The sequence below is a fragment of the Oncorhynchus masou genome, chromosome 9 (genome assembly GCF_036934945.1).
Source record: "Oncorhynchus masou masou isolate Uvic2021 chromosome 9, UVic_Omas_1.1, whole genome shotgun sequence".
NCBI lineage: Eukaryota > Metazoa > Chordata > Actinopteri > Salmoniformes > Salmonidae > Oncorhynchus > Oncorhynchus masou.
In genome coordinates, this window is record NC_088220.1 from 85,921,250 (window position 1) to 85,937,708 (window position 16,459).

At 43.1% G+C, this 16,459-nt stretch overlaps 1 protein-coding gene across 1 annotated transcript in view; it reads left to right on the top strand.

Annotated features, from left to right (window-relative positions):
• Positions 1–16,192, top strand: part of urb1 (URB1 ribosome biogenesis homolog) — a 70,800-nt gene extending 54,608 nt beyond the window's left edge. Inside the window, exons 36-38 of the mRNA XM_064975348.1 lie at positions 10,538–10,776; positions 14,837–15,457; positions 15,692–16,192. Of these exons, the coding sequence (XP_064831420.1) occupies positions 10,538–10,776; positions 14,837–15,457; positions 15,692–15,912 (1,081 nt within the window). The 3' untranslated portion in view covers positions 15,913–16,192. The remainder of the gene's footprint in view (positions 1–10,537; positions 10,777–14,836; positions 15,458–15,691) is intronic.
• The last annotated feature ends 267 nt before the right edge of the window (positions 16,193–16,459 follow it).

Consider the following 16,459-nt stretch of genomic DNA (forward strand, 5'->3'; position numbering starts at 1 on the left):
AAATGAGGCTGAATGAACTGTTTCGCTGCCAGACAAGGCTCAGCTGATAGCCAGGTGAAGATGTGGTAAGGGTTAACTGCCAGCCCCATTCCGCAAACCTGAAACCCTCTTCCCCAAAGCTAAAGACCCGATTTGTGTGTTTTTTTTGTCTTACAGTAACATTATAATCCTACTATGGTATTCATGGCCATTGCCAGGGTCTGAGTTTTAGTGAGGTCTGAAGTTGAAGCTCATTTACTGCATTTCTATACGATTCAAAAACAATCACATTGGTTGCTGTAGCTTAATAAATCTCAGTCGATCTACAAAACACATAGCCTATTAGCTATACAATTAGCCACTACACATTAACTCACAATAACTCAGCACTGGGATTAAAAACTATAATTGCATATGTACAGAGAGATCTGTAAGTCTAGCTGTTAAGAGCATTAAGCCGGTAACAGAAAGGTTGCTGGTTTGAATCCCTGAGCCAGCTAGGTGAAAAATCGGTCAATGTGCCATTAAACAAGTTATTTAATCCTAAACGCTAATCTGTAAAGTGTAACTGAGATGGACTAATTAATTGACATATAACAAGAGGAAAACTGCCAATGTGCAACCAAGTTTCAAAAATGCATGTTATGTATTCTAACAACAAGTCTTTTTAACCTTTATTTAACTAGGCAAGTCAGTTAAGAACAAATTCTTATTTTCAATGATGGCCTAGGAACAGTGGGTTAACTAACTGCCTTGTTCAGGGGCAGAACAACAGATTTGTACCTTATCAGGTTAGAGATTTGAACTTGCAACCTTCCGGTTACTAGTCCAACACTCTAACCACTAGGCTACCCTGCCACCCTGTGAGACCCAACACAGCACAATTGAAAAATATATGGCAAATAGAAATGAAAATGTAGCTTTCTGTTTTTATGTCATATCAATAGTTTTCATGACCGGCCGTGAGTAACCATGGGTAAAGAATCGTTTTCATGACCTACTCTGAGTAAACATAGGCAAACAATAGTTTTCATGACCTGCCCTGTGTAACATAGCTGTACAGCTGTGATAAGATTTATTAGGATATGCACAGAGGAATGCAAATATTTACAATGTGATTTCCATCCTAGAGACACAACAGATGTTCTATATCTCTCTCTGTCCCTCTCATACACTCAAACCCCTGAGTCCTCCTCTTCCCTCCAGCCAGTCTCTACAGATCCACTGCTTTAGACTTGAGGAGCATAGTACCATGACTGTGTCCAAGGCCTGGACGTTACGCCAGCACTTCCAGGGTTTCCCCAAGGCTAGTGATTTCCATCTGAGGGAGGAGATGCTGCTGCAGACCAGAGATGGACAGGTGAGGATAGGATAGGATAGACTTTAAAGGGCAATTCCACCACTTTTCAACCTTGTTTTCATTATCTGCAGCACAATACCAGTGTGTACATATGTGGAAATGGTGCATTTAGATAAAGATAAAGAATTTGAAGTTTAAAAATGGGAGTAATTGCCCTTTAATGTCCCTGAGGGGAAAATTGTCTTGGACACATGCAGTAGCCCTACTGAAAATTTCACACAAAATTAACACATTCATTTTGCAATTCTAACACATTCCATGTTATGTGAAATTACTTGATAATCTGTGGTTAATACATTTGTATTAGAAACAGGTCATCTGCACCGAAACAGGGAGGGACTAATCTGAATTTGTCCCCCACCAAAAAAATGCGTATTTTTTGCAAAACGGTGTGCACTAATGAATACACCTTTGAACAAATGACAATTTTTTTTGCAAAATGTTTTCCGCTGCAAAACGTTTTGGTACGGTGTTCACTAATGAATAACACCCACAGTTGGAGGCTGTGTTCCTGAGTGTGGACCCCTACATGAGACCCTACAGCCAGGCGATGATGAAGGTGGGAGATGTGATGATTGGAAACAAGTTTTCAAGTAAGGGAACATTAAGGGGGACGGAGGTGGGCATGTGGAAGCAAACACACCATAGACTTTCTATACTGCATTTCTGTACAATTTAAAAACTCAAAAATGCTATTTGGAAAATGGCAAAAACAAGCCAAAATTACTCCCAGCCATTATCACTGTTGTTGTTGTAGCGTCATTCACCTCAGTCAATCTGCAAACACAGAGCCTATTAACTATACAATTAGCCACTACACATTAACTCACATCAACTCAGCACTGGGAGGATTAAAAACTATAATTTAATATGTACAGAGGAATCTATAAGCAGAAAAAGTAGTTTATTAACAAAAGGTAAACAAATACATTTGCATTACAGAACTTGTATTTTTTTGCAGTTTCACAGCTAATTTCCTGCAATTCTACACATTTTACCATGACTTATGTCATGTTAGCATGATATCTGAGTGAGAACAACTAACCAAATCAATGGGGGCCCCCTGGGCACGTGCCCTGTGTGCCCGGTCAGTCATTTGGCCATGATTACTACATGGTAGCAGGTATTGAGCTGGTAACCGAAAAGATGGTGGATTGAATCCCTGAGCCGACGAGGTCAAAAATCTGCTGATGTGCCCTTAAGCAAGTTACTTAACTGTAATTGCTCTGGATAAGAGTGTCTTCTAAAATGTACAAGTTTGGATAGCTAATGTACCAATCTGTAAAATATGAATTAACATGAGCTAATTGAGTGACATATAACAAGAGGAAAACTGCCAATTGCAGAATATGTATTCTACTATTCTAGCTCTCAACAATAAGTTCAGGCCCTACACAGCACAGTTGAAAAAAATATAATGGCAAAGAGAAATCAAACTGGGAGGTCTTCAAAGATAGATAGGGGGGGTTGAGGGTAGCTGAAGGATGGGACTAAAAACAAACAAAAGATAACTAATGTAAAATATACTGTTTCCATAAAATGTATATTGTATGTATAAACTGGAAGTAGAAGCCAAAGTGTTGTTGTCCATTAGTTTACTCCAATTAGGGGAGGGGTGGTAGGTTTATGGATACAAATCATATATATATCACTGGTACGTTTAGGGAGACACACACATATATATATATATATTTACCCAGAAAATATATGGGGGATTGGAAATGATGCAGAAAACATTTTTTATTTTACCTTTATTTAACCAGGCAAGTCAGTTAAGAACAAATTATTATTTTCAATGGCAGCCTGGGAACAGTGGGTTAACTGCCTGTTCAGGGGCAGAACGACATGTACCTTGTCAGGTCGGGGGTTTGAACTCGCAATCTTCCGTTTACTAGTCCAACGCTCTAACCACTAGGCTACCCTGCCGCCCCATTGACAGAAGCCTCAATCTATCAGCAATATTAAAGCTGATCTTATTTTCATTTGTCCTCTTATGTAGCTACAGCCCTGATGCTATTATATTTCATTCTGTTACGTAGAATACTATCACGTGATCTTGCAGACATTGATTCAGCTTTGATCTAACTTTATTAAACAAGCACCATTCACCTGAGTATCCTGTTCTCTGGGCAGCCAAACTGTAGCAGAGGCTGTGCGTAAGGTAGAGAATTACGCACATGCTCAGAATCTTCGGACCTTTAGCTACCAGGAAAAGTTTTTTTTGTCAAGATGGAATATCCTACAGTTTATGTCAGAATTGACTAGAATTTCACTTTTCGTAGGAGATTAGGAGAATTTACACAGCAAATTGGGATAATTAATGTAGCAGATTAGGAGAATTAGGTTAAGGATAGAAAAGGGTTAGGTTAGCTAAAATTCAAACATTTCCGAAAGAGGGTTCCTAAGAATTCATACCCACAGCCAATCTGTAAAGAGATAAAGAGCTCTCAGTTTCTCTCAATTTACTCCACTGTTTGATCATTCAAGTATGTTTGGCTTTCATTCATTTAGTTCATAATTATTTGACCAATCAACAGCACATTAGGCTACGAGGGGTCCGGAGGAGGCGTAAATGTTTCTATTAACAGTGGTTTCACTGGAAAAAACATTAAGCATTTATGAAAGTTTATCTTTATAAAGACTGCTCTTAATGTCTGAATATTTTCAGTTGTTAGCTCTGAATGTGCTTCATTGACTAAATAAAATAATAATATTGACAGACGTAGATAAAAACAAACTGCTAGGCTACTAGTAACATGCTTCCCATTTCAAGCATCTCCAAACACATCACAGTGGGTGATAGCATGGAGAAGCTTCTCCTGTAGTGTGTCGATACTGCTGTAGTTAGGGAGGCATAACGTCACAAAGCAGGTTTGTGCTTTCGGATAATATTCATCAGCGTCAGTACTGTCCAAAGACGTGATTTGCATCTGCAGTTTGGAGAGACTTCGTCCTCTGGGCAGTCTGTCCGTTCCAGTCAGAAAAGCTAGAAGTTAGAAATGAGAGGAGAAGAATGATAAACTGACCAAGCATTTGTGGAGCTATACAATTATTTACTTAAAGGGGCAATCAGCAGTTGAAACAATAACAAAGCATCCTCTCCGCCAATGTGTCGGTATAAAGCTGAAGGAAGGGAGAAATTTAACCACCCTCAAATTCATAGACAGAGCTATGGATGAAAGGACTGACCATCCAAAATAGTTTTAACCATGTTTTGAGGCTATAAAAGTGTTTGTTTACCTTAACTTTGTTTACAAACATTGGAGAAAAACAAGCTTATATTTTGGGTTCTGATGGGGTACGTCAATGAGGAACTAATAAGGTACAGTTGAAGTCGGAAGTTAACATACACTTAGTTTGGAGTCATTAAAACGCGTTCCTCAACCACTCCACATATTTCTTGTTAAACTATGTGGCAAGTCAGTTAGGACATCTAGTTTGTGCACGACATAAGTAATTTTTCCAACAATTGTTTACAGACAGATTATTTCACTGTATCACAATTCCAGTCAGAAGAAGTCAGAAGTTTACATACACTAAGTTGACTGTGCCTTTAAATAGCTTTGAAAATTCCAGAAAATTATGTCATGGCTTTAGAAGCTTCTGATGGGCTAATTGACATCATTTGAGTCAATTGGAGGTGTACCTGTGGATGTATTTCAAGGCCTACCTTCAAACTCAGTGCCTCTTTGCTTGAAATTATAGGAAAATCAAAAGAAATCAGCCAAGACCTCAGAAAAGAAATTGTAGACCTCCACAAGGCTGGTTCATCCTTGGGAGCAATTTTCAAATGCCTGATGGTACCACGTTCATCTGTACAAACAATAGTACACAAGTATAAACACCATGGGACCACGCTGCAGTCAAACCACTCAGGAAGAAGACGCGCTCTGTCTCCTAGAGATGAACATACTTTTGTGCAAAAAGTGCAAATCAATCCCAGAACATCAGCAAAGGACCTTGTGAAGATGCTGGAGGAAACAGGTACAAAAGAGTCTATATCCACAGTAAAACAAGTCCTATATTGACATAACCTGAAAGGCCGCTCAGCAAGGAAGAAGCCACTATTCCAAAACAGCCATAAAAAGCCAGACTACGGTTTGCAACTGCACATGGGGACAAAGATCTTACTTTTTGGAGAAATGGCCTCTGGTCTGATGAAACAAAAATAGAACAGTTTGGACATAATGACCATCATTATGTTTGGAGGGAAAAAGGGGGAGACTTGCAAGCCGAAGAACACCATCCCAACCGTGAAGTACAGGGGTGGCAGTATCATGTGGTGGGGGTGCTTTGCTGCAGGAGGGACTGGTGCACTTCACAAAATAGATGGCATCATGAGGAAAGAAAATTATGGGGATATATGCACCCAACTTATTGTGGGAAGCTTGTGAGCTACCGAAACATTTGACCCAAGTTAAACAATTTAAAGAAAATGCAAGCAAATACTAACTGAGTGTATGCCAAACTTCTGACCAAACGCTGAGAATGTGATGAAAGAAATAAAAGCTGAAATAAAATCACTACTATTATTCCCTGACATTTCACATTCTTAAAATAAAGTAGTAGTCCTAACTAAACCTAAGACAGGGCTAAAAGACACCGTTGTGAGTAGGGTGGAAAGTTGCCACCTGCCAAATGGGGTATATTTTGGCATCGCCGGGTAAGGATGTCTATTTCACCACACAGCATTTGGGAACACTTTTTGTTTTTTTACCCCCAATCGAAAAGCCCAAATGTAGAAGTTGGTTGACTTGACCTGAAAGGCTACCAAAGTGTGACTTTTTTGTCTTGTTGTTTCTTGGCTAGTTACATCGTTTTGTTCACATACTTAGTTGTTTTTCAATATACGTTTGTGTTTGCTGCAACTGTCTACTGGTAACGCAGACATGGAGATGATCTCTGACGGACACTGAGTGTCTTTACCACGGTAATGGCCCGCCCCTTAAAGGGGCAGCAGAACATTTTTACCACGGTAATGGCCCGCCCCTTAAAGGGGCAGCAGAACATTTTTGTCTCACCTCATGACTAAACTATTTTGGGGTAAATTGTGTTTGATTGAGCATGGTACAGTTCAAAAACTTTTCATTCATCAACTTTTAGTTATTTCATATCACTAAAACACTCAAATAATTCCATTGTGCTCCTACATTATATCAATGGATGTACTCCTTGTAATACAATTATGCGTCAGAGCCCTGAACAAATAATAATAATAAATAATAATAATAAATAATCCGTATGACTCTATTTATCTGTTTTTACTTTTTACTATTGTATCTAAATTATTTATTTGAACATACATTGGTTAAAACCTCTTGAAACTCCCCATCCCGGATCCGGGATCGTGACTAAAGCCTCAGGCTCATTAGCATAACGCAACGTTAACGATTTCTGAAAATCGCAAATAAAATGAAAATAATGCGCCTACTCTCAAGCTTAGCCTTTTCTTAACAACATCTGTCATCTCAGATTTTCAAAATATGCTTTTGAACCATAGCAATTGACTAATTTGTGTAAGAGTATGCTAAGCTAGCTTAGCATTTTTGAGTAGCATTTAGTTCATTTTCACAAAAACCAGATAACCAAATAAATAAAATCATTTACCTTTGAAGAGCTTCGGATGTTTTCAATGAGGAGACTCTCAGTTACATAGCAAATGCGCAGTTTTTTCCTGAAAGCGTCTGTGTGTAGGAGAAATCGCTCACATCACATTTGGCTACCGAAACGAACCGAAAATTCAGTCACCTACAACGTCAAACTTTTTCCAAATTAACTCCATAATATCGATCAAACATGGCAAACGTTGTTTGGAGTCAATCCTCAAGGTGTTTTTTCACATATCTTCATTGATATATCGTTTGTGGGAAGCCTGCATTCTTCTCTGAATTCTGTGGAAAAATACTTGCAGCTGACTTTGCGCAGCAATTTGGGCGCAGGACACCGTATTAAGGCGGACACCTGGTAAATGTGGTCTCTTATGGTCAATCTTCCAATGATATGCCTACAAATACGTCACAATGCTGCAGACACCTTGGGAAACGACTTACTCCTCTCGCATTCACAGCCATATAAGGAGACAATGGAAAACAGAGCCTCAAAAATCCTGCTCATTTCCTGATGCCGTCATCTTGGTTTTGCCTGTAGCTCACGTTCTAGGGCACGCACAGAGAATATCTTTGCAGTTCTGGAAACGTCAGAGTGTTTTCTTTCCAAAGCTACCAATTATATGCATAGTCGAGCATCTTTTTGTGACAAAATATTGCGCTTAAAACGGGCACGTCTTTTTATCCAAAAATGATATAGCGCCCCTAGAGTTTCAAGAGGTTAAAAGACTTGGGTCACAAAAAAAGGAAATAGAATTGAGCGATATACCACACTGTGGCAGTGTAGCCTAGTGGTTAGAGCATTCGACTCGTAACCGAAAGGTTGCAAGTTCAAATCCCCGAGCTGACAAGGTACAAAATCTGTCGTTCTGCCCCTGAACAGGCAGTTAACCCACTGTTCCTAGGCCGTCATTGAAAATAAGAATTTGTTCTTAACTGACTTGCCTAGTAAAATAAAGATAAAAATAATAGTAATGCATTCTTTGTTTTAGAAACATTAACTGAGCGTGCTCATCTGTTATTTGTGATTTTTGTTGTAAAAATGTCGGGAAAAATATTTTGTCTGGTAAAACATCTGAGCGGCTGGTAGATTTGAATTTTTGACATTTATTTACCTGCCACGTGGCTGGTGGACCAACAAGTTCATTTCCCCCCCACCCTGGTTGTGAGATAATGGTAACACCTCTATGAATGGTATAAATGGGTCCAGGAGTAGTACCACTTGACCTGACCAAGAAAAATTCTGGTCTCAAGTCACATGGCCAGAAAAACTCTGGATATAATTTGATATACAGATCCTTCAGAAATTATTCACACCCTTTGACTTCTACCACATGTTGTTGTGTTACAGCCTGAATTTAAAATGGATTACATTGACACAGGCCACTGGTTACTGGCCTACACACAATACCCCATAATGTCAAAAGTGGAATAATGTTTTTTTTTTTTACTAATTAGTTAAAAATGAAAAGCTGAAATGTCTTGAGTCAATAAGTATTCAACCCCTTTGTTATGGCAAACCTACATACGTTCAGGAGTGTAGGGGTGTAAATGTGCTTATTAAGTCACAATAAGTTTCATGGTCTCACTTGGTGTGTGATAATAGTGTTTTAACATTATTTTTTTTTTATGTCTACCTGATCACTGTACCCCACACATACAATTATCTATAATGTCCCTCCAATCGAGCAGTGAATTTCAAATACAGATTCAGCCTCCTGAAGGGAAAGAGGTGTTGTCGTGCCCTCTTCACGACTGTGTTGGTGTGTGTGGATCATGATAGCTCCTTAGTGGTGTCGACACGGAGGAGCTCTTGACCCGCTCCTATACAGTCCTGTCGATGTGAATGGGGGGTTTTGCGCGGCCTTGCGTTTCCTGCAGTCCACAATCAGCTCTTCTGTCTTGCTGAGGTTAAGGGAGAGCTTATTGTGCTGGCACCACACTGTCAAGTCTCTGACCTCCTCCCTATAGGCTGTCTCGTCGTCGGTGATCAGGCATACCACCATTGTGTCGTCAGCAAACTTAATGATGGTGTTGGAGTCCTATGTGGCAACGCAGTCATGGGTGAACAAGGAGTACAGGAGGGGACTAAGCATGCACCCCTGAGGGGCTCCTTTGTTGAGGGTCAGCATGGCGGCCGTGTTGTTGCCTACCCTCACCACCTGGGGGCGGCCTGTCAGGAAGTTCAGGATCCAGTTGCAGAGGGAGGTGTCTCGTCCCACGGTCCTTAGCTTAGTGATGTCTATGGCGTTGAATTCGGAGCTGTCGTCAATGAAAAGCATCCTCACGTAGGTGTTCCTCTTGTCCAGGTGGGAAAGGGCAGTGTGGAGTGCAATAGAGATGGCATCATCTGTGGATCTGTTGGGGGGGTATGTCAATTAGAGTGGATCCAGGGTGTCTGGGATGATGGTGTTGATGTGAGCCATGACCAGCCTTTGGAAGACATTTCATGGCTACAGATGTGAGTGCTACAGGGCGATAGTCATTTAGACAGGTTACCTTGCCATTCTTGGGTACAGGGACATATTGGTCGTCTTGAAACACGTTGATATTACAGAGTTGAAAATGTCAGTGAAGACACTTGCCAGCTGGTCAGCGCATGCTCTGAGTGGACGTCCTGGTAATCTGTTTGGCCTTGAGACCTTGTGAATGTTAACCTGCTTTAAAGGTCTTACTCCATATTGGCTATGGAGAGCATCATCACACAGTCGTCTGGAACAGCTGGTGTTCTTATGCATGGTTCGAGGCGAGCATAGAAGGCATTTAGCTCAACTGGTAGGTTTGTCTCACTTTTCCTTTATAATCCTTGATAGTTTACTGCCACATCCGACAAGCGTCATAGCCAGCGTTGTCGGATTTGAATCTTAGTCCTGTATTGACGCTTTACCTGTTTGATGGCTCGTTGGAGGACGTAGCGGGATTAGTGTTCCGCTCTCCTTCTTTATTGAGCTGCTACTTCCTGTTTGAGTTTTTACTGGTAAGAAGGAATCAGGAGGATAGAGTTATGGTTAGATTTGCCGAATGGAGGGCGAGGCGAGCTTTAACGTGTTTCTATGTGTGGAGTAAAGGTGATTTTTAGAGTTTTGTCGCCTCTAGTTGCACAGGTGACGTGCTGGTAGAAATGAGGTAAATCGGATTTCAGTTTCCCTGCATTACAAACACCGGCCACTAGGAGCGAGCTTCTGGAAGAGCATTTTCTTGTTTGCTTATGGCCTTATACAGCTGGTTAAGTCTGGTCTTAGTGCCAGCATCAGATTAGGTTGGTAAATAGACCGCTACAAGAATACAGATGATAAACTCTCTTGGTAAATAGTGGTCTACATTTAAAGATGAGTAAAACAAAACACACAGAAGAGCACATAAAACGGTCGCTATCCATTCCAATGTCGTTCCTATACTGCTCTCCAGACTGCTGCATCATGGGACAGCTCTGTTACCTCTCCTCTCTCCTCCTCTCATACCCCTCTTCTCTTCTCCAGGCTGGTGAAGGCAGGTCAGCTGAGTCTCTAGCGCTGAGCTCCTGACTGCAGCATCGTGGACAGCTCTGTTACCTCTCCTCCTCCTCCTCTCATACCCCTCTTCTCTTCTCCAGGCTGGTGAAGGCAGGTCAGCTGAGCCTGTATCTCCAGACTCTGAGCTCTATCCTGCAACATTGTGGAACAGCTCTGGGGGTCCACGGGGAGGCTGGCTGGCTGACCTTACGACCCCAGGCTCTTTCCTCCCAAGATGCCCTCGCCCTCCTCCACCGCTGGAGCACGCTAACCCACAATGCACCGCTCCTCAGCCAGCTGCAGACTGTGGCGGAGAAACACAAAGTCAAGGAGCTGCTGGGTGAGCGATTACTGGATATGTCATGCTACTGCTAGAATCTCTGCTGCCTCATGATGTGGCTTGTCTCTCTGAATGACCTGCTTTGACAAAATGTTTTAGGGGCTGTAGTTTAGTAAAAAACACCTCATGACAGTAACTCATCCGATCTCTCCCTGAAATCAGACGATGTTTGATAATCTTTGTGTTTCATCTCAGACACGACCTTGCTGCATTCGTACGGCCATGAAAATCCTGGAAAAGTAATGGAATTTTAAAATGGTATTTTCCAGGCCTGGAAAAATTTTATAAAATTATAAAATCCCAAAAGTTTTTGGAAAATGTCGTGGAAATTTAATTTCATAATTTCTGTTAATGTAGTTTATTTAGGCCCAGTTTTTAAATGATGTATTTTTTATAAATCAAATAAAAATTGACTTATTTGCCAGGATCAGCATGACCAGCCTAGTAGGAGAGGAGTTGTCCGTTGCTCAAGGCCCATTACACAATTAAAGGCTTTTATTGAACCCTCTAGTTCAATGTTTATCTATTATTAGCATGTATTCATGTTTTCGTCCCCCCCCAAAAACTTTCCACCGACACTCGCGAATAAGGCCATACAAAGTTGATTCACTTTTTTTTTAAATGTTTCATATGATTCATTTAAACAATTGTTTTTTTTTTTTACTAAAATGAACAATTCACTTTGCCATTGTATTAGTTGGGTTTCGGTTCAATCGCGGGGGAATCGAGTCATGTGAATCAAAATAATAATTTGTGAATAGTGAACATTTTTAATTTGAGGAAATAATACATTTTGGATTATGTGGCTTGAATTCCAGTTGATTTTAGCATCCAATGTACAGGACAGAGCAACTCAAATTGTAAAGTAAACACTTATAATAAAGTAGCTAAAAGTTAAATATGACTATAACTAGAAAAAGGCATAAAACATATCTGGTTGTAATTATACAATGTTTTACATCAATATTATGGGTGGTTCTCCAGGAGAGCTAATGGGTGGTCAACCATCCTCCAGGAGAGCTAATGGGTGGTCAACCATCGTCAGGGGAGATCTAATGGGTGGTCAACCATCGTCAGGGGAGATCTAATGGGTGGTCAACCATCGTCAGGGGAGATCTAATGGGTGGTCAACCATCGTCAGGGGAGATCTAATGGGTGGTCAACCATCGTCAGGGGAGATCTAATGGGTGGTCAACCATCGTCAGGGGAGATCTAATGGGTGGTCAACCATCCTCCAGGAGAGATCTAATGGGTGGTCAACCATCCTCCAGGAGAGCTAATGGGTGGTCAACCATCCTCCAGGAGAGCTAATGGGTGGTCAACCATCCTCCAGGAGAGCTAATGGGTGGTCAACCATCCTCCAGGAGAGCTAATGGGTGGTCAACCATCCTCCGGGAGATCTAATGGGTGGTCAACCATCCTCCGGGAGAGCTAATGGGTGGTCAACCATCCTCCGGGAGAGCTAATGGGTGGTCAACCATCCTCCAGGAGAGCTAATGGGTGGTCAACCATCGTCAGGGGAGATCTAATGGGTGGTCAACCATCGTCAGGGGAGATCTAATGGGTGGTCAACCATCGTCAGGGGAGATCTAATGGGTGGTCAACCATCGTCAGGGGAGATCTAATGGGTGGTCAACCATCCTCCAGGAGAGATCTAATGGGTGGTCAACCATCCTCCAGGAGAGCTAATGGGTGGTCAACCATCCTCCAGGAGAGCTAATGGGTGGTCAACCATCCTCCAGGAGAGCTAATGGGTGGTCAACCATCCTCCAGGAGATCTAATGGGTAGTCAACCATCCTCCGGGAGAGCTAATGGGTGGTCAACCATCCTCCGGGAGAGCTAATGGGTGGTCAACCATCCTCCGGGAGAGCTAATGGGTGGTCAACCATCCTCCGGGAGAGCTAATGGGTGGTCAACCATCCTCCGGGAGAGCTAATGGGTGGTCAACCATCCTCCGGGAGAGCTAATGGGTGGTCAACCATCCTCAGGGAGATCTAATGGGTGGTCAACCATCCTCAGGAGAGATCTAATGGGTGGTCAACCATCCTCCAGGAGAGATCTAATGGGTGGTCAACCATCCTCCAGGGGAGATCTAATGGGTGGTCAACCATCCTCCAGGAGAGAGATAATGGGTGGTCAACCATCCTCCAGGGGAGATCTAATGGGTGGTCAACCATCCTCCAGGGGAGATCTAATGGGTGGTCAACCATCCTCCAGGGGAGATCTAATGGGTGGTCAACCATCCTCCAGGGGAGATCTAATGGGTGGTCAACCATCCTCCAGGGGAGATCTAATGGGTGGTCAACCATCCTCCAGGAGAGATCTAATGGGTGGTCAACCGTCTTCCAGGAGAGATCTAATGGGTGGTCAACCGTCCTCCAGGGGAGATCTAATGGGTGGTCAACCATCCTCCAGGAGAGATCTAATGGGTGGTCAACCATCCTCCAGGAGAGAGCTTAATGGGTGGTCAACCATCCTCCAGGAGAGAGCTTAATGGGTGGTCAACCATCCTCAGGCGAGATCTAATGGGTGGTCAACCATCCTCCAGGAGAGAGCTTAATGGGTGGTCAACCATCCTCAGGCGAGATCTAATGGGTGGTCAACCATCCTCCAGGAGAGCTCATGGTTGGTCAGGTTTAATTTTTATTCCCCCTCTAACAAACCACAACCAGACCTTGATAAACTGCCTCCGTTTGAGCAGGTCTGGATCGAATGCCTGCACACCCAGCAGCTCTCCAGCCTGAGGGCCGACCGTGTGTGTTTTATACAGTAGTCTAACAGGTATTAGCAGCTCTGCAGCCTGAGGGCTGACCATGTGTGTTTTATACAGTAGTCTAACAGGTATTAGCAGCTCTGCAGCCTGAGGGCTGACCATGTGTGTTTTATACAGTAGTCTAACAGGTATTAGCAGCTCTGCAGCCTGAGGGCTGACCATGTGTGTTTTATACAGTAGTCTAACAGGTATTAGCAGCTCTGCAGCCTGAGGGCTGACCATGTGTGTTTTATACAGTAGTCTAACAGGTATTAGCAGCTCTGCAGCCTGAGGGCTGACCGTGTGTGTTTTATACAGTAGTCTAACAGGTATTCTACTATGTGGGGGTTTAGTGCCTTGCTCAATGACAGGAGATGGTACATGGGAACAGAGAGCAGCCTCCCTGTGTTGATACCACATCACACGGACTTTTCTATACAGTGCCCCCCCCCCCGTAATTATTGGGACAGTGACCCATTTTCTGTTGTTTTGGCTTTTTACTCCATCACTTTGGACTTGAAATTATAAAATGAGTGAGAAAGTTAGACGCACAGATTTCATACCCGCAAGACATGCTAACCTCTCACAATTACAATAACAGGGGAGGTTAGCATACCCCCAAGACATGCTAACCTCTCACCATTACAATAACAGGGGAGGTTAGCATACCCCCAAGACATGCTAACCTCTCACCATTACAATAACAGGGGAGGTTAGCATTTTATATCATACCCCCCAAGACATGCTAACCTCTCACCATTACAATAACAGGGGAGGTTAGCATTACAATAACAGGGAAGGTTAGCATTTTATATCATACCCCAAGACATGCTAACCTCTCACCATTACAATAACAGGGGAGGTTAGCATGTTATACCCCCCCAAAGACATGCTAACCTCTCACCATTAAAATAACAGGGGAGGTTAGCATTTTATATCATACCCCCCAAGACATGCTAACCTCTCACCATTACAATAACAGAGGAGGTTAGCATTTTATATCATACCCCCAAGACATGCTAACCTCTCACCAAAGTGCTGGAGTACAGAGCCAAAACAACAAATGTGTCACTGTCCCAATAATGACAGAGGGCGCCCTATGTACGTAGAGACGCCACCAATTGTTGGTCATGGAAAGTTGGTTAAATGTCATGGAAAAGTCATGAAATTCCATCTGTCAAAAAATGTGTATGAACCTTGCCTTGATAAATCTCTGTATTGGTTTTAGCTTGGCATTATTCACACCCCCGTCCTCGTCTATGACAGCAGAATCAACATGTCTTGTTTGTGTTTCTGTACGTCCTCAGGGTCGGGCAGGGAGAAAGGCCGAGGGAGAAGCTCCTCTGTCCAGGCCCAGGCCCGCTCTAACTCCCGACCAAAGGAACAGGAGGAGGAAGGAGAGGTAGAGAGACGAGAGGAGGAAAAGACTCTGTTGGAGAAGTGTATTCCTCATCTCAGGAATATCTTTACCCACTGGGAGCCTGTCTCTCTAGCCTGTCCCCCCTCTCCCCCCGTCAGCCCACCTCCCTCCCCTGACCCCCACACTCCCACCTCCACCCCCCTGGCTAACACCACAGCCCATCTTCTCACCAGGTGGTTCCTGAACTCCTTGGTAGAGGGAGCCTCCACCTACGAGGACAAAAGGACAGTCCACTTCCTTCGCTGGTTCCAGAAGACTGTCCTGTCTCATAGATTCATAGTGGACCTGGTGCTGGCTGACCCTGCTGTGAGAGTAGACCTGCTCCGTCTATATCACCAGGCCTGTGAGGCCCAGACCCAGATCTCTTCCAGGGTAGAACACATCCAGCTGTTCACCAACATTATGATCCAGCTCCTGGAGTCCAGAGGCTGCACTGAGAGTGACCTGCACAGGGCCGTGCTCACAGCATGCTCCCTAGGAACAACATGTGATGACCAGACCACGAAGGGTAGGAAGAGATGACCGGTTCAGATAAAGTTTATCTTCAATATTTATTGTACCGTAACAGGGGAGATTGCAGTGGTTTGTAAAATAACATCAGATGTAGCTATAAATTCCCCAGGAAAAAAGAGTTACCATTGAAACGAGTTGCGTCTCTCTTGCGCTGCTTGGAAATGGAAGGAAATGACATGTCTCATACATTGTTGTTGTTGTTGTTGTTTATCTTGATCTCCTCCTTCAGAAGGTCTGATGTTGCTGTCTCTGTACATCCATGAGATGTGGAGCGGAGCGAAGAGCCCAGAGCTGTTCCTGAACCATGTCAGATTGGCGAATGAGATCCAGGGCTCCATCGGAACCAATGACCGGAAGAAGAAGTCCAAACGACGTTCCCAGACACACACAGCCCTCAGAACCATCTGTCGTGACCTCCTCTCAGGACTGCAGTCTACTGTTGCACCATAGGGGTTAAATAGCTGTGGCCCACATTACACCCTATTGAGTATGCTATTTCTTAACCAGGGCCCGTGGTCTCTGGTCAAAAAGTAGTGAACTACACTGAGTGTACAAAACATTAAGAACACCTGCTCTTTCCATGACATAGACTGACCGGGTGAAAGATATGATCCCTTATTGATGTCACCTGTTAAATCCACTTCAATCAGTGTAGAAGAAGAAGAGGAGACAGGTTAAATCAGTGTAGAAGAAGAGGAGACAGGTTAAATCAGTGTAGAAGAAGAGGAGGATAAAGTTTTAAGTGTGGATTGTGTTTGTGTGCCAATCAGGTGGTGAATAGGCAAACCAAAAGATTTAAGTTCCCTTTGAACGGGGTATGGTAGTAGGTGCCAGGCGCCCAGGTTTGTGTCAAGAACTGCAACGCTGCTGGGTTTTTTCATGCTCAACAGTTTCCCGTGTTGTATCAAGAATGGTCCACCACCCAAAAGGACATCCAGCTAACTGGACACAACTGTGGGAAGCATTGGAGTCAACATGGGCCAGCGTCTCTGTGGAG